The 24,829-nt window shown below is 39.9% G+C and overlaps 3 protein-coding genes across 9 annotated transcripts in view; 2 read left to right on the forward strand and 1 right to left on the reverse strand.

The window, feature by feature from the left end:
- prom1b (prominin 1 b) overlaps positions 1-13,367 on the forward strand; it is a 48,547-nt gene extending 35,180 nt beyond the window's left edge. For 4 of the 7 annotated variants that reach the window (XR_012355718.1, XR_012355719.1, XR_012355720.1 and 1 more), the window contains 8 exons: positions 1,159-1,212; positions 1,363-1,443; positions 1,654-1,722; positions 1,831-1,920; positions 3,364-3,479; positions 6,547-6,679; positions 12,038-12,074; positions 12,179-13,367. Coding sequence is in view for 3 of the 7 variants with exons in the window: in XM_073842297.1 (XP_073698398.1) it covers positions 1,159-1,212; positions 1,363-1,443; positions 1,654-1,722; positions 1,831-1,920; positions 3,364-3,479; positions 12,038-12,059 (432 nt within the window). In the remaining 4 variants the exon portion in view is untranslated. The remainder of the gene's footprint in view (positions 1-1,158; positions 1,213-1,362; positions 1,444-1,653; positions 1,723-1,830; positions 1,921-3,363; positions 3,480-6,546; positions 6,680-12,037; positions 12,075-12,178) is intronic. The other 3 variants (XM_073842297.1, XM_073842298.1, XM_073842299.1) reach the window with 1 other exon arrangement.
- A 154-nt stretch (positions 13,368-13,521) lies between these two features.
- On the reverse strand, positions 13,522-19,807 carry zmynd10 (zinc finger, MYND-type containing 10). Its single transcript, XM_073842309.1, has 12 exons — positions 19,658-19,807; positions 19,454-19,562; positions 18,876-18,992; positions 18,707-18,760; positions 18,418-18,570; positions 18,222-18,310; positions 17,008-17,099; positions 16,443-16,615; positions 16,133-16,258; positions 15,495-15,616; positions 14,550-14,675; positions 13,522-13,902 (listed from the first exon to the last, which is right to left on the reverse strand). The coding sequence occupies exons 1-12, from the start codon at positions 19,741-19,743 to the stop codon at positions 13,803-13,805; spliced, it is 1,347 nt and encodes a 448-aa protein (XP_073698410.1). The 5' UTR covers positions 19,744-19,807; the 3' UTR covers positions 13,522-13,802.
- Positions 19,808-22,588: 2,781 nt separating this feature from the next.
- Positions 22,589-23,440, forward strand: fgfbp2b (fibroblast growth factor binding protein 2b). The gene has a single exon (XM_073842647.1). It carries the CDS (start codon positions 22,589-22,591, stop codon positions 23,438-23,440), a length of 852 nt encoding a protein of 283 aa, XP_073698748.1.
- The last annotated feature ends 1,389 nt before the right edge of the window (positions 23,441-24,829 follow it).

The raw sequence follows: 24,829 nt of genomic DNA on the forward strand, positions 1-24,829 counted from the left end.
ACTGACTTACTGCTTGTTCTCCCTCTTCTTCGTTATCTTTCAATGCTGGTTATTTCAATGACTGAGTTGTTGCAGGACAGTCTGTTGTTGTGGGGGCATTTCCACGCACTGAAACGTGACGCTGAACGAAACGAACTGTGATTGGTTGTTTGACATGTCGATCAAACGGTCTTATGGGCGCGCCTTGGCCAATGAAAGCTGCCATGAATTCCAGACCTTCAGCCGTCAATCTAAAGGCCTGGCTATGCGAGACTAGCCCTTTCCTGACTTGTGAGCAGCCACAATGCACAGCCGCAGGTCCTCAGTGAGCTCCTTTGTCTTAGCCATGACTGTCCACAAACCAACAGCAGAGAGCTTCTGTTTTTTTACCTGTTGAGTTGTAAAAACGGCTGTTCCCAATGAATAATGGGTAAGTAGGATGCTTTAGATTAGCTTGGACTATTTGGAATGGTATAGAACTTTGGATTTCCCATAGACTGTGACAGTTTGCAAAGGGTATGAATAATTTTGGACGTGCCACTTTTTGTTCAAATGTAAATAAAAGCTGAGAAATGTTTTTTTCCACAATGATGTCTCTTGTACATTGTCTTATTATCTTTTGGGGGAAGCCTGTGTCATATCCGGTCAAAAAAAACTTGCTGGTTGAATAAAAGTAACTTTTAAGTCAGAATTTGCCAGGGGTATGAATAATTTCGGGCTTGACTGTATATATTTTACAAATTATGTAGAAAAACAGTAATATATTTTATATATTATTTATAATTTATGACAAGAGTGCACCTTAAAAATCAACATCATAACAGGAGTTCTGACCTTTGTCACAAAAAGATTTACTTTGTTGTCTTTTTTCCTATCACACTTTAGAAATCATAAGACATTATATATCAATTAAAAACTTAAAATCTCAAAATTCATCCTTTGAAAACCATTTTAAAATCAGACATTGCATTACCATGGAAAATGTACATCAAAAATGTTTTTGTTCATGAATTATACAAATTTAAGTTTCACGTCTATGTTCAAAAATGGGAGTGACATTTAAAGGCTTAAAAGAATTAGATTCAGAGAAACCGGTGACTCATTGATGGCTGGCCAGATTGTAATTGTTTTAGTATTTTGTAATTATTGAAATATAATGTATGTGTTTTTTTCATGTAGGGCACTCTAAGTCAAAGCATTAAACTGCTTCAGAAAACTTCTAGAGAACTGCCTGTAAGTACAGAAAATATATAAAGCATGCCACCTGGTTTCGGTATTTAAATAATCCAGTGACATTTATACATTGTTATGAAGGTGTTCAGATAGATTTATAAATAGACTATGTGAATAATGATGTGATATATATTATGGTTTTCCCTCTAGATTAAAGTGACAAATGTTTTGAATGCCATCGAGGCAGCAGAGTACCTCATCGCCAACAATGCCTCAAATGTGGTCAAACAGGTAAAAATGTTTATTTCCTTTATTAATTACATTTAATTACTAATTATTGAAACTTTATTATTGATCTCATTATAAAGATGTTTAGTTTTTTACTGGAAAAAATACTGGTGAAGATATGTGTATTTTAATGAGTCAGTTATGAATGTATGTACATATGCATGTATGTATGGTATCTATTTAACAATTTGTTGTTGTGTTAATATGTCACAGGAGACTGATAAATTCATTAAGAAGATTGTGGGATATTTTTCACAATATACAGAATGGGCCAAGCACTCTGTAAGTATGCTAATATAAGATAAAGTCCAGCATTTTCTTAAAGCAGCACTTTGTCATGTAAAACTTGGTATCGTAAATACAGTTAAACTAATGTCTCTGTATGCACAGCTGGAAATGGAGGTCGCCCAGTGCAAGCCCATCAGCAACATCATAGACTCGCTAGAGATCGTAGCCTGCAGCTTCATTGTTGACTCAGTGGTAAGAATTACAAAACTGCTTTCACACATACAAGAAACCACACTCATGAGACATACACCATATAACCTTGAACATGTGCAGCATATGTATAAACGTCTCCTAACACACACACACACACACACACACACACACACACACACACACATGTTGGGTTTACATGTTTTATGGGGACATTCCATAGGCGTAATGGTTTTTATACTGTACAAACCGTACTTTTTATCACCCTACACCTACCCTACACCTAAACCTAGCCCTCACAGGAGATTGTGCATACTTTTACTTCATCAAAAAACTAATTGTGCATGATTTATAAGCCTGTTTCCTCATGGGGACCTGAGAAATGTCCCCACAAGGTCAAAATCTACTGGTATTCCTATCCTTGTGGGGACATTTGGTCCCCACAACGTGATGAATACCAGGTACACACACACACACACACACACACACACACACACACACACACACACACACACACACAAAACAAGATTGTCAGTGTTCACACTCTAAGCCCCAGATGCAACCAAAGAGAAATGTCATTACAGTATGTAAGTGAACTGAAACCATGAACTTATAGAAATATATAAAAAAGCAAACACACACACTTTAACAGAGCTATGTATTTAGGGATTTACCAAGCTCTGGCTTCTTCTGTTAAATTTAAAAAAAAAAAGTTCACCCAAAAATGTTAATTTTGTCATTTACTTACCCTCAATTTTCTCTAAACCCATATGACTTTCTTTTATTACATGAAGACACAAGGATATTAGACAGGAAGATCATAATGCTCTTTTAGATGCTTGAATATAGCACATTAGCCAGATGGACTACTTTATATGGCGTCTTATATCAAGTTTAGTTTCTTTTTTCACATCTTTATGTATTTTTTTTATTTAACTTTTTTCTACTTTGTTTCTACAACTTGTATTGTTAATTTTTGAAAACTGTGATACCATTTTTTTGTAACTATTTGATGAATAGAAAGAGCAGTATTTATTGAAAATATAAGTCTTTCATAACATTACAAATGTTCTGTCACATTTGATCATTTCAGTGCATCCAAAGTATTCATGTGAAAGTACTTTTGAATGGTAGTGTACACGAAAATAAAGGTTCTTTATTGGGATCAATGGTTCTGTGAAGAACCTCGAACATCCATGAAACCTTTTAAATGCAGAAAAGGTTCTTTATAGTCGAAAAAGGTTCTTTAGATTTTTAGAATGCTCTTCAAAATGGTTCTTAAAGGAACTGTTCACTGAACAGTTCAATGTTCTTTGGGGAACCAAAAATGGTTTGCAAAAACACCCTTTTGGAACCTTTATTTGTAAGAGTGTATGTACTGTCATAGGTAAATTTTTCATATTTTCAATTCAAACATGCAAAAACTTTCATATGAGTGTGTAACATATTTATATGAGCTGTTTATTGTGCATGTGTTTGTTTTAGAACACTTTCTGGTTTGGTCTGGGAGGATGCTGTTTGTTACTCATTCCCAGCATCATCATGTCGGTAAAACTCGCCAAATTCTACCGCAGGATGGACACCGAGGACGTCTATGATGAGTGAGTAAACACATGCTTGCTGAATTTAGACTGAATCACCACACGATTGCACTTACTTGTCTTATGTGAAGTAAAATATGACAGCTTTTTCTTAAAGACATTCAGAACTGCAACTAAACTGAAAATCTTTTCACTTTTAACATTCAAGGAGGACTGTCACTCCACAACCTTGTTTCCTTCTTTCAAGAATCATCAAGTCTCTTATATTCTCAAGTTCCACTTTTATTTTCCATATTCTCCATTTGTTCACATTCTGATAACAAACCACTTCTATTTTCTCATCTTTTCATCTACATCTTTACTTTTCAACTTATCATTACACATTAAAATGATCAAATACCTTAAATCTTTACACTTTTTTACTGAAATCATGTCACTCTACTTCCTTTCAATCATACATTTCATGCATCATTTTAGAAGCAACTAATGTTTACATTCACTGTTTTATTTACAGTAGTATGGATGTTGTTGTCAGTGGTTATCATAATGAGTCTTTATATGGCATAAACAACCCCGTGATGAGCAGGTAGAGTTTATTCCGTCGCTTCATCACTGCATGATAAAATCAGTATTAGCTGAAGTTAACTGTATGCATGTGCTTCTATATGAACAGTATATGTACAGTATGTAGATAATATCAACATAAGATGGCTTTGGACACCAAAAATGTAATTATAATATTCTATTGTGTGTATATATATATATATACACACACCCAGGTTTAAAAATGGACAGAAATGTGTCTTTCATACTGTACATGATAATATTTTATTTCCTGAATGCACTTTAGCATTTTAAACTCTGGTTAGGGTTTTAATGTTTTGTCCACTTTTATGTATTTAGTTTTAGACAAAATATCATAGGTCTATTGTTTCAGTGGTCAAAGTATCAAAATAGCTGCATGAATTTCTAAGTTGGTGGACTTGTTTTGATTGGGTTGAATGGATTGATTTTTGCTAAAATGTAAAGAAACTAAATTAAATGCATGCAAATAGTAAATAATATAATAACATGATATTTGTTTCCCAGCATCCATTTCTATCTTATGGAAGCCCATTTCCGCCACTGAATAAAAAATTTAAAAAGGTTATTGCGACTTTTTATCTCACAATTCTGACTTTTATGGGATACAAACTCGCAATTCTAACTTTTCTTCTCAGATTTGTGAAACACAAACTTACAATTGTGAGTTATCAAGTCAGAATTGCAAGAAAAAAAGTCTGAATAGTGTAATATAGACTCGCAATTGCAAGTTATTAAGTCAGAATTGTTAGATATAAACTGTAAAACATACACTATATTGTCAAAAGTATTGGGACACCCCCTTCTAATGAACAGGTTTGACTAATTTAGTAATTTCCAGGAGTACTAATCTTAATGTTTAAGCATATAATGATATTTTAGGGATTGTGTGCTTCTTTTTGACAGGTTTTGACAGGATTAAATTGTAACATGACAATACCTTTGTGTATAAGGTAAGGTTCAAAAAGAACTCTTTTTGAACCCTCCAAAACTGTGACAACAAAGATGGAAACAATTCATGTATTTATAAATTGTATTTCCATCTCTGTGGCCACAGTTTTGGAAGTGCCTTTTACTGTTCTGAAGAAGGGGTTTCCCAATACTTTTGTCCACATAGTATATGTACAAGTCATTGGTGTTTGGTGATGAGTTTTTGGCTCAAAGTCTGCATTTAAAGTCACTCCAGAGATGTTCAGCTGGGATTAGGATTTTGCTTTCTGCAGACCAGTCAGGTTCTTTCACACTGACTGAATCATTTATTTTTGAACCTTGCATTATACACAGAGGCACTGTCATGTTAGAATAGAAAAGGGTCCTGTCAAAACTGTTGCTATCAAATTAGAAGAACACAATCCCCTAGAATATCATTATATGCTTAAACATTTGGATTTGTTTGTATTGTACCCATGGAAATTTCTACAGTAGTCAAACCCGTTCATTAGAACGGGGTGTCTCAATACTTTTGGCAATATAGTGGATCAGTCTTTTTTCTCCTCAGAGCTGGACTTTATAACTCGCAATTCCGAGTTTATATCTCACAATTGTGAGAAAAATGTCAGAATTGCTATATACAAACTCACAATTGCAAAAAAAAGCCAGAATTGTGAGAAAAAAAGTCAGAATTGCAAGATGTAAACTCGCAATTGCGGACTTTATTTCTCGCAATTTACGAGAGTTTGTGAGTTTGTATCTCACAATTCTGACTTGATAACTCGTAATTGTGAGTTTATATCACACAATTCTGAAAAAAAGTCAGAATTTGCGAGATACAAACTTGCAATTGCAAGAAAAAAAGTCAGAATTGCGAGATGTAAACTTGAGATTGTGGACTTTATTTCTCACAATTGCCAGTTTGTATCTCACAATTCTGACTTTATAACTTGCAATTGTGAGTTTATATCACACAATTCTAAGAGAAAGTCAGAATTGCACATTTATATGACGCAATTCTGAGGAAAAAAGTCAGAATTGCAAGATGTAAACTCGCAATTACAGACTTTATTTCTCGCAATTGTGAGATTATATCTCGCAATTCTGACTTTATATAATTCGCAATTGTGAGTTTATATCACAATTCTGAGAAAAAAAGTCAGAATTGCGAGAAAAAAGTCAGAATTGCGAGAAAAAAGTCAGAATTGCGAGATGTAAACTCGAAATTGCGGACTTTATTTCTCACAATTGTGAGATTATATCCCACAATTCTGACTTTATAACTTGCATTTGTAAGTTTATATTACACAATTCTGAGAAAAAAAAGTATGAACTGCACGTTTATATGATGCAATTCTGAGGGAAAAAATGTAAACTTGCAATTGCGAGAAAAAAACTCAGAATTGTGAGATAAAAAGTCGCAATTACCCTTTTTATTCAGTGGCGGAAATGGGCTTCCATACTATGTATATATCCTCTGCATTACAGTTCTCTGTTCTTTTTTTGGAGATAAATGAAAGATTTTTTTTATTTTGTTTTGATCTTTCCAAATTGCACTGCCATTCAAACCTTTAAAACTAAAAAAGTTTTTACAGCTACCTTGGATTTTTTTCAGCTATCCATCCTATGACACAATGAGGTGGTATCCTCGGGCCTCAGCCCCACCAAGACAGCCTGACTGGTGACACAAATTCACACACACAAACACACTTTCACATGGGGTATGCAACCGTATATGCATCCTACAGGTACAAAACCTTTCAACAGTTCATCTGTTTGCCCTTCATTGACCTTCTTTCTGTCTTTGCACTGATATGTCCATACGTCTCCTCAGAAAACACATTTGTTTGTCAGAGTTCGTCTTGTTCTGGCATCTCATCTTGAATTTTTCTCACTTTGTATTCTTTCATGGTACACCACTATAACCTTATGATGCCATTTGTTGTCCTTCTTTTCATCTTTCTATTTTTCACCATCATTTCATGTTCTACACAGTCCTGTGTATGTTACCCCTTCAGTCGAATCACTTCGACGTTACATCGGGATCTCGCTTGAGAGACCGATCATCTCTGAGCCTTATATTAAAAAAGGCCAATTGCAAATTGGCGAGTGGACGTGCGCGCCGGCCACTCCCCCGTACATACGGGTATATAAGATGGCGGCGCGCATCACTCAAACAGACTTTCGCTTTCAGAGCCTTCATGCTCAAGCCTTCTGCTTCTCCGAAAAAGAAGAAAACTTCACGTTCCTGCTGCTGCTCTTCTCTGCTGGTGTGCGCCGATCGAATAAGAGACAATCTACTGAAAGAGTGAATTTCTCGGCGCCGCCAGCGGGGTCCCGCGGGCGGCCGTTTTCACGGCCACAAAAAGCCTCCCTGCTCTCCAGCGAGCAAGCCCCATTGAATGCACAGTGGTGCCGCGGTTTCCTCCCTGGGCAGACCGGGACTAAAAGAGTAATTTCTCACGGCCGTGTAAAGACGTTCTTTTCAGAATGGCTTTCCGGCCGTGCGGTTCTGGGTGCGGCAGTTACCTCACCTCTCTGGACGGACATGAAAGCTGCTTCACATGTCTGGGCCCCGAACATGCTGAAGCAGCTTTCATGGATGGTTCATGCGTTCATTGTGAAAGCATGACCATGGGTATGTTGAGGACTCGCCGCTCGCTCGCGGGCAGGCCCCCCTTCGCGCCCCACGGCCGGCGAAGTTTTCCCGCCGCTGTGGCGAGGCACGAGGGGGAATTTCAAGTCACGGTGCCAAACGTTCCGCCGGCCCCAAAAGCCCTGCGGTCTTCCGCCCGCCAGCATACCCCCGTCGAGATGCCGAAGCAGTACACCTCCCCGCCATGCGGGCTGGGCGTCTCCTTTGGCGCTCCTCAGGAGGAAGAGATGTCGGTCGCTGCGTCAGAGGGAGAGTCAGGGAGCGAGGACGCTCTTCCGGCGGCACAGCGCCCCTCCGCGGTTGCTGCTCCGTCGGAGGCAGACTTGGGGCTCTCGGCTATGCTCCTCAGAGCCGCCAGGGGGATCGGTCTCCATCGCCCTCGGCCGATCCTTCTCGGCTGGACGACTGGTTCCTGGGGAGGGCTCCGGCGGCACCACCTCGCGTGGTGGCGGGGCGGCCAGGGGATATGTGTCGGTTCCCCAGGTTGAGCGCACTGTGGCGGTGCATCTTTGCCCACGTGGCGCTGCCACCTGGCGGGACCGGCCGCATCTCCCCTCCAAGGCCTGCGAGCGCTCGTCCGCCCTTGCGGGCCGTGCCTTTTACGCAGCGGGCCAGGCCGCCTCGGCCCTGCATGCGATGGCAACCCTGCAGGTCTACCAGGCCAAGGGGTTGAAACAGCTGCACGAGGGTGGTCCCGACCAAGGCGCGATGCAGGAACTCCGCGCTGCCACCGACCTCGCCCTTCGTGCGACGAAGGTCGCGGCGCGGGCCCTTGGTCAGGTGATGTCCACGGCTGTGGTCCAGGAGCGACACCTGTGGCTCACTCTGGCCCAGATGGCAGACGCCGACAAAGCACGCTTTCTTGACGCTCCCATCTCCCAGAGTGGCCTTTTCGGCGACACTGTCGAGGACTTCGCCCAGCAGTTCTCGGCAGTCCAGAGACAGACGGAGGCGATTAAACACATCTTGCCCCGCAGCGAAGTTTCCATCCCGCCGCCGGAGGCACCGCCTCTGCCTGCACGTCGCCGAGGGCGCCCCCATGCGGCCGCAACATTCACAGCTCTGCCCCCCGCGGAGGCCCGCGACACAGGGACCGGCCCGAAACACCCGCAAGAAAACTGCGAAACGTCCCTGACGCGGGCCTCCAGAGGTGATTGAGACTGCTCTTTAGGGGATGCAAACATCTACGCTCCCCGCTCCCGGTGGAGGGCCGGGGGCCACTGTGTACTTCAATGCTGCCGTCGGCCCATCGGTCGACGGTACCCACATTTTCTCAAAAAGAGCAAATTTCTCACCTCTGGCTTCGGCCTCGAGTTTCCTTCCTGAGCAGCACTTACACTCCTCGGAACCAGACTCGCGGCCGGCCTTCGCCAGCGCGGGATCCAGGGAAGAAGGTAAGCACTGCTTAGTCGCAGTTAGACACTTCTCCAGGACGTTCATCCTTCTGGGTTTTGTCTCCTTCCCTGTCTCCCCCTAGGCTGCCCCACCACGGTCACGTCGGTCAACGTTCCCTTGATACCACTACGCTGGTTGATACGGACGGTACGGCCCGGCTCCAGGCGTCCGCCCAGACTCAGAGGTACCCCTTACATTCCTTATTCGGGCAGGCGTGCCTCTGTTCTGCCTGCGGAGGTCGCGTTCCTACTGGCGAAGGACGCGATCCAGTCTGTCCCTCCCCCGGGACGAGGTCAGGATCTTTCAGTCCCGACTTCACGTGTCCAGCTAGAGTGGTGGGTTAATATCCGCCCTGGATGGAGCTCTGTTCCGATCCCTTCTCAGGCTGTCGGCACACATGCTCACGACGAAGTACATACAAGTATGTTTCCGTCTCCAGGGCTGGGTTGCAGCCATCTGCCTGAAGGGCACCCGCTGTCGCGTCTCGATTCTTTCCCCCGACGCACACCCCTTCTGCGGTCTGCTCCGGGGATCGAGCACTTCAGCGTGAGGTGCTTCCATTTGGCCAGTCCCCCTCCTTCCTGCCTTCTTTAGGCCATGGGAGCTCTCCTGTCCCCTCTTCGGCAGACAGGAGTTCGCGTCATCAACCGTCTCTTCGACTGGTGCTTTACGCAGCCCACTCGCCAGCTTACCACGGGTTGGGTTGCCATGTACGACAGAGGCTTACAACCTCCCCATCTGCTCCCATGGAGTCCAACGTGGCAGATTTTGCTACTTGCCATTCACTGGAAGCAGGAAAACTCAACCGTGCAGCCTGTCGGCTCTCACAGCAGTCCACCCACCTGCAGAATGGCGACTCCACCCCGTGACGCAGCTAGTTGGAGTATATCGGTAGGCCAGCCACATCTGCTCGTCTTCCGATTCCTCCCATTGCCAGCTGCCTCTTTCAGAGTAACACTGGCACACAGCTGACCTCAGGGGCCCAAGTACGCCCTTCCCCAGCGAGCCTCCTTGCACAGACACTGTGCAAGTCCAGGGAGGACGAGGAGTAAGTCTGTTGGTTGCGCTACAAGAATGGCCCACCCGGACTTAGGTCTTAGTAACCATTCCCTCGCGGCAGTCCCTCCCTGTAAGGGCACGGATTGACACCCTAGACCTTTCCGGCCTCCCAGGCCGTGATAGAAACTATCTCTCGGTACCTAGCTCCCTTAACTAGGCTGGCTTACGCACTGAGATGAGGTCTACTTGCTGGCGTTCCTCTCGCTGAGAGGACCCACAGAGATACACGATTGCAGTAATGCTTCCTTTCCTGCAGGAGAGTCGGAGCGCAGGCTGTCCCCTCGACTCTCCGAATATATGCCGCCGCTTAGCCGCATATCACATGCAGTAGATGGAGCAAAGTAGGTAAGCATCCACTGGTCGTGAGGCTCCACAGAGGTGCCCAGACAGCACCTCATACCCTCTTGGCGCTCCATTTTCAGCCACTGGCCTCAGTCGAGCTAGAATTCCTGTCATTTAGACAGTGCTCCTGACTGCCCTGGCTTCCATCAAGAGGGTAGGAGACCTACAAGCTTTCTCTGTCAGCGGACCGTGTCTAGAAATTCGGGCCCGGCGCTCTCACGTTACAACCTGAGACCCCGGCCCGGTTATTGTGCCCAAGGTTCCCACCACGCCTTTCCGCGATCAGGTGTTGAACCTGCAAGCTCTGCCCTGGAGGAGGCAGACCCAGTCTTGCGATGTTGTGTCTATAAATATGTGAAATCACTCGGCACTTCAGGCACACCGAGCAGCTTATCTGCTTCGGGGTTCAGCAGAAAGGGAATGCTGTCCCCAAACTGAGGTTGGCTCATTGGGTGGTAGATGCCATCTCCCTGTTATACTCAGGGACAGCCATGAGCCTTGGCTTATGGCACCTCACTAGCAGATGTCTGAGAGCTGCGGGCTGGGCGACACCTATACCTTCGCTAGGTTCTACAACCTCTGCGTAGAGGCCATCCTCCCGTGTCCTAACATAAGGACTTACAGGTGAGCGGGAGACCGGCTGGTGTCGGTTTGCTGCGCCATTCCCACGTGGATCCGTGCGCTATTTCCCAGGATGTAGCCCCTTGGTGAACCCTGGGTCCTCCATGCCCCGCAGTCAGGGCTAGGCGCGGAGTAGCCCTACACTGTGATCCTGCCTGGGTCTCCTTCGCCCCGCAGGTTGTGGCTATACCTTTCATTGTTCCAGCGGAAGATTCCGCTGTTTCCCTCGTGTATCTCTAAAAACCCTTACGAATATATTGAATTATTCTCATTTCCACATGTAAAAAATGTTCATGTGCTCCGCCCCCTCAACCCATGCTTCAGTACAACTGGCATCCCTGGAAGGGCCCCCTTATTGGGCCTCAGGGCGTTGGGAAGGTTACGTTACACTTCGCCTGCCGGCACGTATACTTGTCAGCACGTGAAGTTGTGCGTAACGCGGTGCCAGGGTCGTGGCCTGTTCCATGGGTCTGTTCCCAATGTAACGTCGAAGTGATTCGACTGAAGGGGTAACGTCTAGGTTACGAAGGTAATCCACGTTCCCCGAAGGAGGGAACGGAGACGTTACATTCCCCTGCCACGCCCCTGGCGTCGCGCTGACGCCGGCTTGACGGCTCTTCAGCGAAAACCTGTTTGAGTGATGCCGTCATCTTATATACCCGTATGTACGGGGGAGTGGCCGGCACGCACGTCCGTCCACTCGCCAATTTGCAATTGGCCTTTTTTAAGATAAGGCTCAGAGATGATCGGTCTCTCAAGCGAGATCCCAATGTAACGTCTCCGTTCCCTCCTTCGGGGAACGTGGGTTACCTTCGTAACCTAGACGTTTCTCATAGTTACTTTCAATTAATGTTTCACTGAAATCATATGCTGATCTTTCACATATTCTTCCGTTTATCTTTGCTAACTTTCCGTGACTCCTCGATCTTTGACTTATTTATACCTTACTCGTCATCTTTGTATAAATTAAGTAATTGGAAATATTGTCATTTCTGTGATGTTTGAGTAAAATTTTCTTCTTTTCCTTCTACAGTGGTACTGAAAACTGGAGCTAAAGAGAGATAAGCAAGGTAAGACAATCCCGCTCTGTCACATTATAGTTCCTCAAGCTTTTGAGACTTAAATGCATTTTTTTTTAAATCTAAATTGATTGATTGTTTCATGTTTTGTTCAGTCGGGGATTGTCATTCTTAATTAAGATTCTGAAGACGACAACCGAAGACGGAAAAAGGGAATATAATCTGTGAAAATTAAATTAGAAAAAGTTTATTCCAGTTTTTTTTAACAAAAAACATACTCAGACCTTAACTAAAGCATATTCTACATCATACAATTCATCATTTATGGTAAACAGCAGTGTGTTCTTTTTATACACTTTCAACAAGTTTTTGAAAGTTTTGTATGTATTTTGTTAATATCTGTTTTATAAAACGTCCTTTAGACTATTGTGGGTACATCTAGATTTTGTATCAGTCTTTTTATCATTTGATATAAGGAACAAGAAAGGTTTGTGGTTTCAGTCTGTGCACTGTGATATTGTGATCATGAAACCATGAAATGCTGTTTCTGAACCAAACGTCTCAAGTCTGAAGGTCAAAGCAGATTCTGAGGTATTTACAATAGAAAGTACTTCATTTATCAATTTATCTTTTCAGTTCATCTGTGAAATGTTACTTTTTGTACATTTTATTGCTCAATGAATGAATCAAGTGTTAGTTTGAGAAATGTTTCTTAGTAAGAGAAAATTTGATGACTATGTTGAATGCACTAGAAAGTCTCAATGTCATGAAAGACAAATTAAGCCAATGTCCTAAAAGACTGATTGATCCTATATGTTTGAAATGTCAGTAATTTTGATACAAGACAATAATTACACCACTAAAAATGAATTACTATTACAGATCAGTTAATTTTTTTGTTTTTCTCATCTTTCTGTTTTCTTCTTTTGAGTGTCTTATGTATTTGCTTTTCTTTTTGTGTCCACATCAATACAAGAAACTGAAAATAGTTTAATTTTCCAGTGTGTAATGTACTGTAATGCAGGATTCACTACAGCATACAGTGGTCATACAAACCAAAGGTTTTTCTTCATTTTTGGGAATCAAATTTAAACCAAGTTCCAAATCTGTTACTGACATCCACAAATCCAAACATCTTTCCCATGGCCTGCAGTGTGCCACTGTATGCACGTTTTGTTCGTTTGTTTTTGGTTCTGGTACAGTACAGATCTCCAGGGTCTTGTTGTTACCCATGTTGTGACACTCATAGGCACTTGTACCAAGTGTTTTGGATTTTTACAATGTAAACCCCACTGGAACATGGAGGCTGTGTGATCGTAACAATAAAACAATCAGCTCAAAATAGTTTGTGGTGTGTTTTTGTAAAGGGTACAGATATTATAATTAAATTTAGCCAATTTTGTATTCTTTTTGAGGACAGTTTTGCACTTGTATCTCAAGTTTCACAGTATATTCAGTTCATTTGCTTTCAATAACAATACAGTATGTCAGTATAAAGGTTATAGTGTAACAATCAATCAACTAAAATGTGAGTAATGTAACTAAATGAGGTCATATATAATCATGTTCATAAAAATATACATTTACGAAGATTATGTATATCAAAGCTTTCTTACAGGAAGGATTTACTTTCTTCAAACAAACAATATGCAAACACTAAACTGTCAGGAACAGTTTCTTGTACCTTTTTGTCCTTTTCCATGAGAGTCCATTAAATCTGACAGTTTGTGCATCCTCCAGCATCACTCTCTCCAGCCTTTCATTTCTTAGTCCTGTACCTCAGCTGCTGATGTTCGGTTGCTCCTGTAGTTTTTGTAAGGCCTCTGCCATGAGCTTGCATGCAGGCTTGTGCTTGGGCCAGTGTTTCACCTGACACTCTCTACAAAGAATTTCCAGACAAATAGATTTATTAATAATATTACAATCCTGAACAAATAATGGCATATAATATATTACCCTGCTCGTCATCTACTTTATCAATTGAGGGATAGTTCACCCAAAAATGAATTACTCACCCTCATGTCATTCCAAACCCGTAAATTCTTTGTTCATCTTCAGAAAACAAATTAAGATATTTTTCATGAAATCCAAGAGCTTTCTGACCCGGCATAAACAGCAATGCAATTTACATGTTTAAGGCCCAGAAAGGTATAAAAGGACATTGTTTAAATAGTCCATTTGACATCAGTGGTACACAAAAAGTATTCTGATTTTACGGTTGAACCACTTACATCACTTACACACTATTTTAATGATGTCCTTCCTACCTTTCTGGGCCTTAAACACGTCAGTTGTGTTGCTGTCTATGCAGGGTCAGAAATATGTTAATTTTTGTTCAGAAGACGAACGTAGGTCTTACTGTTTTGGAACGCCATGAGGGTGAATAATTAATGACAGAATTTTCATTTTTGGGTGAATTATCCCTTTAAGAAAATTAGTGAAGTAAAGTAACTTTTTAGTCACTTAAAATGGTCAAATCTGATAGACTGAATCACTTTGTTAGAAAATCAACATGTGTTGTTATACCTGTTGCAATACCACTCTCCCTGACAGCGGGAGCAGCGTTTTGCACCTGTTCTTCCACAGGCTCCACACTTGGGTTTGTCCGGGATTAAAGTCTCCATCACATCTATATTATATGTCTGAGCCAACCTGACCAGAAGTGCACAAATAAAGAGTTTTACAATATATGCATAGTACGGTGGCCGAGAGAGGCCAACGCGCTGCAAACTTAAGAAAACACATGCAAACAGAAAAAACGACAGCAAATTAAGAAAACATCTTCATCAGTTTGACAACACAGGCGCTGCAAATCCTCGCAACGCAAACACAAATACGGAAACGCGCTGCAAATTCTCACAACACAACCAAACTCAGAAACGCGCTGCGAACACACGAAGGCGCTGCAAACTAACAAACGCGCTGCATATAGCTCGGTCCACAACGGAAATGTTTCAGGGGGACCTCAAAAAGTGACGAACACATCTGGGACCTGATTATTTGTTCAGTGGCTGTTGGTCAGAGCAGAGGTGTTATCGGTGAACTATCACCTTTTAGTGATAGTATAGTATCACTTAAAGGTGATAGTGATATAAATAATCAGGTAATATAGTGATATAAATAATCAGGTCCCAGATGAGTTCGTCACTTTTTGAGGTCCCCCTGAAACATTTCCGTTGTGGACCGAGCTATATGCAGCGCGTTTGTTAGTTTGCAGCGCCTTCGTGTGTTCGCAGCGCGTTTCTGAGTTTGGTTGTGTTGTGAGAATTTGCAGCGCATTTCCGTATTTGTGTTTGCGTTGCGAGGATTTGCAGCGCCTGTGTTGTCAAACTGATGAAGATGTTTTCTTAATTTGTTGTCGTTTTTTCTTTTTGCATGTGTTTTCTTAAGTTTGCAGTGCGTTGGCCTCTCTCGGCCACATGCGAATTTGTCCCATACGAATTACATCTTTAGATAGACATCAGATCTTACCTGCTAGCTTGTTCTCTTAATTCACTTTCAGAGGGGTTGAAAACATGTGTCACTTGGTATTTAGCAATGGCTTTCCACTTGTTGCTGTTCTCCGTTATAATATTGTTCCATATCTCTGGTACCTAAACAAACAAGAATGGTGTTTTGTTGTTGTTTTTATTGGTGTAGGTTATCAGATTCATTCTGTACTAAAGTTTTTCAATGTTTTTGATGTCTTTTATGCTTATCTAGGCTGCATATACAGTAAAAACAGTAATATTCTAAAATATTTTTAGAATTGAAAATAACTGTGTTCTATTGTAATATATTTTAAAATATATTTAATTCCTATAATACCGAAGCTGAATTTTCAGAAACATTACTCCAGTCTTCAGTGTCACGTGACCCTTTAGAAATCATTCTGATATGCTAATATTGCTGCCCAAGAATCATTTTCTATTACTATCAGTGTTGAAAATAGTTGTGCTATTTAATATGAAAAAAGGATCAATTTTAGGATTCTTTGATGATTAGAAAAACAGTGTAATATTATGAAAGTATTTACTGTCCCTTTTGATCAATGTAAAGCATCCTTGCTGCATAAAAGTATTAATTTCATGAAAACATTTGATTGGGAGTATGTGTATTTGCTGGAATACCTGCTCCAAGATTAGATCTTTTTTAGGTGCCGCTGGATCTGTGACAGAAAGTTGACTGAGAAAGTGCTTCAGATCAAGTAGATTTGGTAATTGATCTATCACAACCTCTGTCAAAAACCCACGAAGCTGCAGAGAAAAAATGATAATGATATAATCTTCTGATGTTTTGTTTTTCATAATACAGTATATTATTATGCTGATATTGTCCAGATATGCAGGCATGTTTTTATATTCTAATATTTTACACTATACTGGCTCACCCAACAATGCTATTTAAAAAAACTAATTTTGCCCCAGTGCAAAGTCTTACCTTTAAGAGCTGTGTTTTGTTAAAGTTATTGAAATCATATTTTCTTTGGCAGTCTGGTTTGAGTAGCAGGTTCAGTAAAGCCATCCACAACTGGCCGTCATGTTTACTCAACTTTAGCTGATCTTCGGGCAGGACGGTTCTCCACTTCCCCTCTGTGTATTTCTCCAGTGCTCCTACACGGGAGAAAAAGACTCTGCAGTCAAATATGTTACTGACCAATCCAACCTTAGCAACAGCTACTGCCTGCCATATTATAGGACAAGCCAGTACTCTTTTCTAATGAAATCTTGACTTTCTAAGGAAGTCTAATAAAGAAATTACTTTCTATAAAGTCTATGGAGGTGTTTGAATAGACTGAAGCAGACTTTTTACGAAAATAATAAAAATACGATAATTCCAGCCTGCAACTGTAAATATGATTTTACTCAAAGAATTTTTTTTGCTGCTCATTGAATTTGATCCCTTCTTATGTGACATTGTGTATAGCTGTTCTATAATTTGATTCTTCTGATTGTGAGATATATATATACATATGCTTAAAATACAGTACAGCTTGAAGACTAACCTCTCTTCCAGGGGCAATGTTCCACCAACTGCACCAGCACACAGGGCATATTATGAGTGCACAGCATCCTTGAGAGAACACTCAAATTCAAACTACATTAAAATGAGAAATGTCAACATTCATTAGTAGGCATATGTAACTTTTTAAATATGTATTTTTATAATTTATCTGTATTTAAATACAGTATGTATTTTATAATTTGTTTAATGTAAAATGTTTAAAGGAATAGTTCACCTAAAAATTTTAATTAGCTAAAATGTACTCAATCTCAGGTCATTCACAGAAGCTATGTTAGTAAGAAACAATTCTATACTTAAGGCATATGAACTTTAAATAATAATTTCTGACAAAAATGGTACCATAAAGTCCATAATGCATAACAACACTCTCTCCAGTAAAAAACTCCATCCGTCCTCTCACATCAAAATCCACCAACATTTTTGTTCAGAACTGTTTTCACTTGTAAACACTCTCATTCTGTCAGCACTCATTCACAGAGAATCCAGTTGTGAGCACTTAATGTAAAGCTAAATGTTCTGAAGAAGAAGCAAACTCATCTATATGTTGGATAGAGAAAATATTCAGATTTCCATTTTAGTTGAACTATTCCTTTAAAAGGATAACTATTGCAAAAATGCAACCTGGGCTGTTTTTTTTTATTTTTCGTTTTTCGTTTACACAGAGTTTACTAAAAAGAACGTTTTTGAACAACTCACTCTCACTTTTTGAGTTTCCGCTCGTGGATAGATCCTAAAGCATATTTCCATATAAATGCACGGCTAATTTGTGGTTTTGTCGCAAGTGAAAAACAATATTAACCTTCTAGTTGTAAAAAGAGCCTCATATAAGCCTTATATTTCGTCCTATGGAGTCCATTCATTCGCATTCGGAGAACGCTCAAGTTCTCAATGCTCAAGTTCATGTGTAGAGACCCAGGCGATACTTCGAGCAAAGTTTCATGGTGTGTCAAACCTTCTTAGTGTTGTAAAAATATTGATTTTGATACGCTCAAAGTTATGCCCCTAGAACTCCCGTTCACCGGCCATTGACCACAAAATGAAATCACAGTCAATCTCAAAAATGGCTCGTTTGTCGTAATTATGCTTTTAGATATAAGTTTGTCTCGTTTACAGTAAAAAAAAACAGCCCAGGTTGCATTTTGGCAAAAGTTATCCTTTAATATAGTCTCTCTAAATAACCAGTAGCTTAGATACCTCTCAATGTGATCAGTGATGTAGCACAGTACTGACAGAGCCTTGATAGAAATTTCAAACTCTAACATGTCACTTTGTCTTTGCAGATCCTGCAACAAACAGCACACAAGTTCTGGTAAATGTAATGTTAATTATGCTCATGAGAATAGGTTAGAATTACATTTGCCGCAATGCTCAAAAAGTTAGTGTTCTTCACCTGTACAGATGCCGTGTCTGACAGCTGTGCGTGTGTAATTCGGTCCCCACTAGGGATCTCTCCAGAAACAGAGCGTCCTGCCAGTAATGTGAGTTTGCGATGACAGTAATCCACTAAATCAAGCACACTATCACCAGCAGCCTCACTGGACTCCTGCATGTGCAACAGATCAACAGTTAGATTGCTATCATATTATTAAAATGTTGTCTTAGTTTTCGGGGTCATCTGCTTTTTCTTAATCACACATTCAAATATATAAAAGCCTGTTTCTCAGTGAAGATGTGCTCACCTTGTGGTACATAACTGTCTCCAGCAGGTTTATAATAGTAGCCTCGTGGTGAATCTGGAAAAAAATTAGGAGAAAATGAAATAACCCAAAGAGACTGGAGGACATTTTATTTAAATCATAGCCTGGTATGGTTTTCAAAACCTAGTAACTTAAAGCTGAGGCCACTTACCACCATGTAGAGTAAAAATGTGCTCTTTGGATTAAAGTCCTGGAGTTTGCAAATTATCGAAAACACTTTATGTTTCCAGACTTCTGTAAGAATCATTGTGTGCACCAGCGTGGGTATCTGGAAGAAGTCCAACAACAGCAGCTGTCATTCATCTAAATTAGGCTATTTCCTCTCTGTATGCTAAAACATACAGGAGAATAGGATGTGCCAGTGGGAATGTGATACTTTACCCAAAAAATTGGGTTTGGTAAGATTTTTAAGTGTTGTTGAAGTCTCTTGCTTACCAAGGGTGGTTTTATTTGATAGAAATACATTTAATACATTAAATAATATAGAGTTTAGCAGCCAGCAGCCATTACTCCAGTCTTCAGTCACATGATCTTTCAGAAATCATTCTAATTTGGCTCTTAACATGTCTTATTATTATGTTGAAAATAATGTTGATAAACTGTTGTGCTGTTTATATTTTTGTGGAAATTCTTTGATACATAGAATTTTTAAAATCTTTTAAAACATTATAAACGTCCTTCACTTTAGATCATTTTAATGCGACTTGCTGAAGAAAATGATTTAATTACCTTTCCAAGTGAAACAAAGATGTCTTTTATGAATTCTTCCTGATTGGCACTGGCATTCAGAATAGCTTGCATATTCAGCTTCTCAATGTATTCATGTTGACGAAACCACCTTTAGAAAAAATAAAACACACAAGGAATGGCATTGGTATTCTTTAAACTGTTTATCTTAATTTTCCGTTACTTTTATATTACATATTCCCGTACCTTGGGCTTCCGATATCACGCAATGACATCTTCTCCAGACTTTGAATATAACCTTCGGCTTCTCCATGCAGAAGTACTGAATCCATCGCGTTTAAATGTCCTCTACTGTATAATGTATAGTTGTAATGTTTTCGTCCAAGCTGTATTCTAATTCAACCAACAGCGCGGATAACACCTTCTACTTCGTCACTATGGTTACAGGTACACACTGAGTGCGGAAGTGACGAGCTCTAATGCCACTGACTGGTTAGATATTTGAATGGGAGCGACGGTGAGGCGGTGAAAATGGTTATTCAGTATAACTTTTCTTCATTCAAAAGCTCTTTATAAAAACATCCCCTTTTAAATGTTATTTTTAATACCACATTTTTCAGCTTACTTTTTTAATTTTTTAAAGGCTTTATGATTTCACTGTACGTGCATCCGTATTGATTTTTATTTAATAAGCACAGTTTATTTTATTTATTTATTTATTTATTTGCTGTTGCAAGTTTACTAAATCTAACTAAAGGGGTCAACAGATATGAGTGCTATATATCGTCCACCTAGAATCAGAGAGTGAACACATTCCCATTTTGTCCTAAAGGAGACGTTCATTTCCAGATTTCTTTTACAGATAATGTAGCCTACTCACCCCCTTGTCATCCAAGATGTTCATATCTTTCTTTCGTTAGTTGTAAAGAAATTATGTTTTTTGAGAAAAACATTTCACTTTTTTTTTCATATAGTGGACTTGGTGTCCTGAGTTTGAACTTCCAACATGCAGTTTAAATGCAGCTTCGAACTATCCCATCCGAGGAAAAAGGGTCTTATCTAGTAAAACGCTCTTGAAGTGAACATGCAAAGAAGATCAAACACCTTTACCAAAAAAGGTTAAACAGCGATGTAGGACGAGATGGGAGTTTTTTCACATACTCTGTCTTGAACAGAGTTCAGGCAGAGCAAGACAAGATGAGCATTTGAGGTTAAAAAGTATATAAAATAAATAACAGATTGTTTCACTAGATAAGACCCTTCTTCTTTGGCTGGGATTGTTACAACCTCATTTGGGAATGTTTGAAGCTGCATTTTGGAAGTTCAAACTTGGGGCACCATAGAAGTCCACTATATGTAGAAAAATCCTCAAAAAAAGAAAGACATGAACTTCTTGGATGACAAGGGGGTGAGTACATTTTCTGTGAATTTTTGTTATGGAAGTGAACTACTCCTTTAACAAACACGTACATAGATAGATAGATACACCAACAGTCAAAATTTTTTGAACTGTAAGACTTCTCTTCGTCAGAATTGTCTTCTGCTCATTAAGCCTGCATTTATTTGAACCAAAATACAGCAAAAGGAAAGGAGAAGTTATGCGTAATTTGTGTTGTTTTATAGAATACTGCCTTTGCAACATGGTGCTGTAAAATTTACTTTTCTATACTTTCTGTACTGTCATATAAATATAAATTGTTACAGACAAATGTTCTCATCATTAGTCTTTATTCATTAAGAAAATCAGTCACAGATACACTACAAGTCAAAAGCTTTTGAACAGTATTTTTTTTTCTGCTCACCAAGCCTGCATTTATTTGATCCAAAGTACAGCAAAAACAGTACAATTTTAAAACAGTTTTACTATTTAAAATAACTGTTTTTTTATTTGAATACGTTTTAAAAGTAATTTATTTCTGTGATCAAAGCTAAATTTTCAGAATCATTAAACCAGTCTTCAGTGTCAGAAATCATTCAAATATGCTGATTTGCTGTTCAAGAAACCTGAAAGAAGTCTACTCAGCTATGAATCAGTATTCAAATAGAATATGATTCATATTCAAAAAGGAAAAAAAAAATATTTTAAATAGTTAAAATATTTTACAATTGTATAATTTTTGCTGTACTTTGGATCAATTAAATGCAGGCTTGGTGAGCAGAAGAGACTTTAAAAACAAAAAACAAACAAACAAACAAAAAAAACATTAAAAATCTTTTGACCTGTATCTGTGACAGATTTTCTTATAAAGACTCACAATGAGTACTGTAACTGTTTATGTTTATATGACAAACTACAGAAAGGTATGTTTTTACAGCACACATGTTGTAAAGGCAATATTCTATGAAACATACACAAAACTTTTCCTTATGTGCACTCTTTTTTATTCCATCACTGTTTCTTTATTTCCCTTACCTTTAAATGAGCTGGTCTCTGCAGTATCTGAAGTTATATAGCCATTTCATTGTAAAAAAAAAGATTAGATTTCCTGTGACTCCTCATAAACCATATTAGCAGAGTACATGTAGTACTTCACGTAAACCAGACGTTAAACCGTATTGGTTGAAGGCAAAGCCGACAAAACACATAAATGGGTTCCAGGTGAATTACTCTCCTTGTCTCTTCTTAAACTAAAGCAGCTTTCACATCAATAGTCAATAGCCCATTCATGTTAGGATGTTTGATTATATAATGAAGACCATGATGGGTCCATGAATGTAACCACACCCATGTCCTTCCCCTCAAACCATCAACACACACACAAAATGAAAACACAAACTTATGGCAGTTTGTATCTATTTTACGTTTTGGTGGCTTGTAGGAATTCATTCATATGATCTCAGTTGAACACTTTAGTACAATCTGCTTAAGTCCCAGTGATGGTTAAGCTTAGGGATGGACCTTCATACTTATTTTTCTTATTTTGTACCAATTCATCATGTGATTTCATACCAATTCAAACAAAATCAGCACCGTATGTTTTCCCATGAGATTAGGTTGCAAATGCCAGACAAACACAGCCTATGCTTTTTGTGTCACACTCATACACTCTCAAAATCACTTACACACCAGTCACATCTAGACTAAATTGCTTTCACATACACTTTTCCAAATATTCCTACAATTAGTTCTTTCAGGCAGCTCCAGACTGGAGACTAGAGGCCCCCCAGTCTGGAGGGATGTATGCACTCTGCCCTTCTCAAAGACCCCTTTGTGGGACTTGTATTTATAAAGCCAGCCTGCACCTTCAACACCTTCTTCTTAGTTCCTTCTACACCTCCATCATGAGAGCCATCTGCAGCGCCGCTTTCCTTCTGATCGGCTTTATCTGGGCCGCTAACGCTCAGAACAGCAGCAACCAGGCGAACAGCATCAACCACATAGAAAACACTCAAAACAGTCGACAACAGCAGCCATCGAAAGGAAACATCTGGGATGAGCCCATACGTTTCAACACCAAAGCAAAAGATAGCTGCTCCATGGTGATCTCCGGCCAGACCAACTTCACCAAGCTGCGCGTCTCCTGCAAGACCAAGGGCAAGTCATACTGGTGCGATTTCCTGGGAAAACCTAACGTCTGCAAAGCGTATAACAACATCCCTAGGCACTTCTTCACTCAAATCATGTGGGACATGAGGAAGCTCCACAACGCTTGCCAGGGACCACGTGTCTACAAGCCTCAGATGTGCCGCTCTGCTTCAGATGAGGTCCAAATGGCGTTCCATGCCTCTTGGCCCAAAATCTCCATCCCAAAACCTACCCAGGCTTCTCAGAACCAGCAAAAGCAACAGCAGTCCAGCATTATTCCTACCAAACCTCCAAGCTCAAAGCAGCAGCCTAAACCCCAGCAACCAATCAAACCAGTCAAGACTGCCGTTTCCAAGCCTGTTTCACCACGTAAACCTGTGAAGACCATCACAGTGAGACCCACTGTGGCAGAGGAGAGTCAAGCAACCAAGGTGGCAGAGGAATACTGCTGGAAGAGTCTCCAGGGCATCTGCGCATACTTCATTAACTGGTTCCAGAATTAAGCCATCAATACCTCTGGTAAGCACATTGTTTAATAGTAAATAACTATGCTCTTAAAAATAAAGGTGCTTTAAAAGCTTCTTCACAGCAATGCCATAGAAGAACCATTTTTGGTTCTACGAAGAACCATTCAGTCAAAGGTTCTTTAAAGAACCATCTCTTTCTTACCTTTTTATAATCTGAAGAACCTTCTTTCGCTACAAAGAACCTTTTGTAAAACAGAAAGGTTCATCAAGATGTTAAAGGTTCTTTATGGAACCATTTAGACAAAAAGGTTCTTCTATGGCATTGTAAAGCACCTGTATGAGCGTAGACAGTGCTTGTAAAACTGTATGTGGAAACTAGCTCTAAATCATGTGTACTTTATCTGACTGCATACATAAACTTGCTTGAATGAACTACATCACTCTGATGTACAAACTGCAGCTATTTTATGTAAAACCAAGTCCTGTAATTGTTAACTTTGGCTTGAGGACTAGTACAAGTCTATAGTGTGTATTCAGCAGATGAAAGACTAATTCAGAAGCTTTACAGTATGAAAAGTTGTAATGTATGCAGTGGAAAGCAAACAGAAAGACGGTTAGCCACAAATCTAACTTAGCTGCTTTACACCCACACCTAGCACCTGCCATTTACACCTCCGCATTTTACAAAATAGCTCAAATAAAAATTTGTTATAGAAGTACATATTATTTATATCCATTATTGCTCATATTTTCATCTTTTGATCCCTTTTCTCCCCTCTGCAGGTTGTCAGTGTTGGAGACTGTAGATTGTCTGACCTCCAGCCAAGTGTTTTCTCCAGAGACCTCGGCTCTGTTTGTGTGTGTGTGTGTGTGTGTGTGTGTGTGTGTGTGTGTGTGTGTGTGTGTGTGGAAAGGTGGTTATGACTGCACTTTTGTGGTTATGTGTGTTTTCTATATGAGTCAATGTATATGCTAAGTGATGAATGAAAGAAAGAAATTTGTAATATGTTGTTTAATTAAAAAAAAACATATTTCTTAATTCCCTGTGTATTGTGTCTGCATAAAAATCTGTGTATTTATTTGTGTTTGCATAATAGACATGCAGTGATGCACATGAGAACATTAATTGTGTCATGAAGATGGTCTCAAAAGAGATATAAAACTTAACTTGAGCATTTTAGAACCTCATGTCCATACACTAACAGTCAAAAGTTTTTGAACAGTAAAAATAAATGGAAAATGAAAAATAAAAAGTGTTTCTAAAGCAGAATCTTTTGCTCATCAAGCCTGCATTTATTTGATCCAAAGTACAGCAAAAATTGTGAAATATTTATATTTTTTAAAATCACTGTTTTCAATTTGAATATATTTTAAAATGTAATTTATTCATGTGATTTCAAAGCTGAATTTTAGCATAATTTTTCC

This window comes from Garra rufa, chromosome 6 (assembly GCF_049309525.1).
Source record: "Garra rufa chromosome 6, GarRuf1.0, whole genome shotgun sequence".
In the NCBI taxonomy this organism is placed as follows: Eukaryota; Metazoa; Chordata; class Actinopteri; order Cypriniformes; family Cyprinidae; genus Garra; species Garra rufa.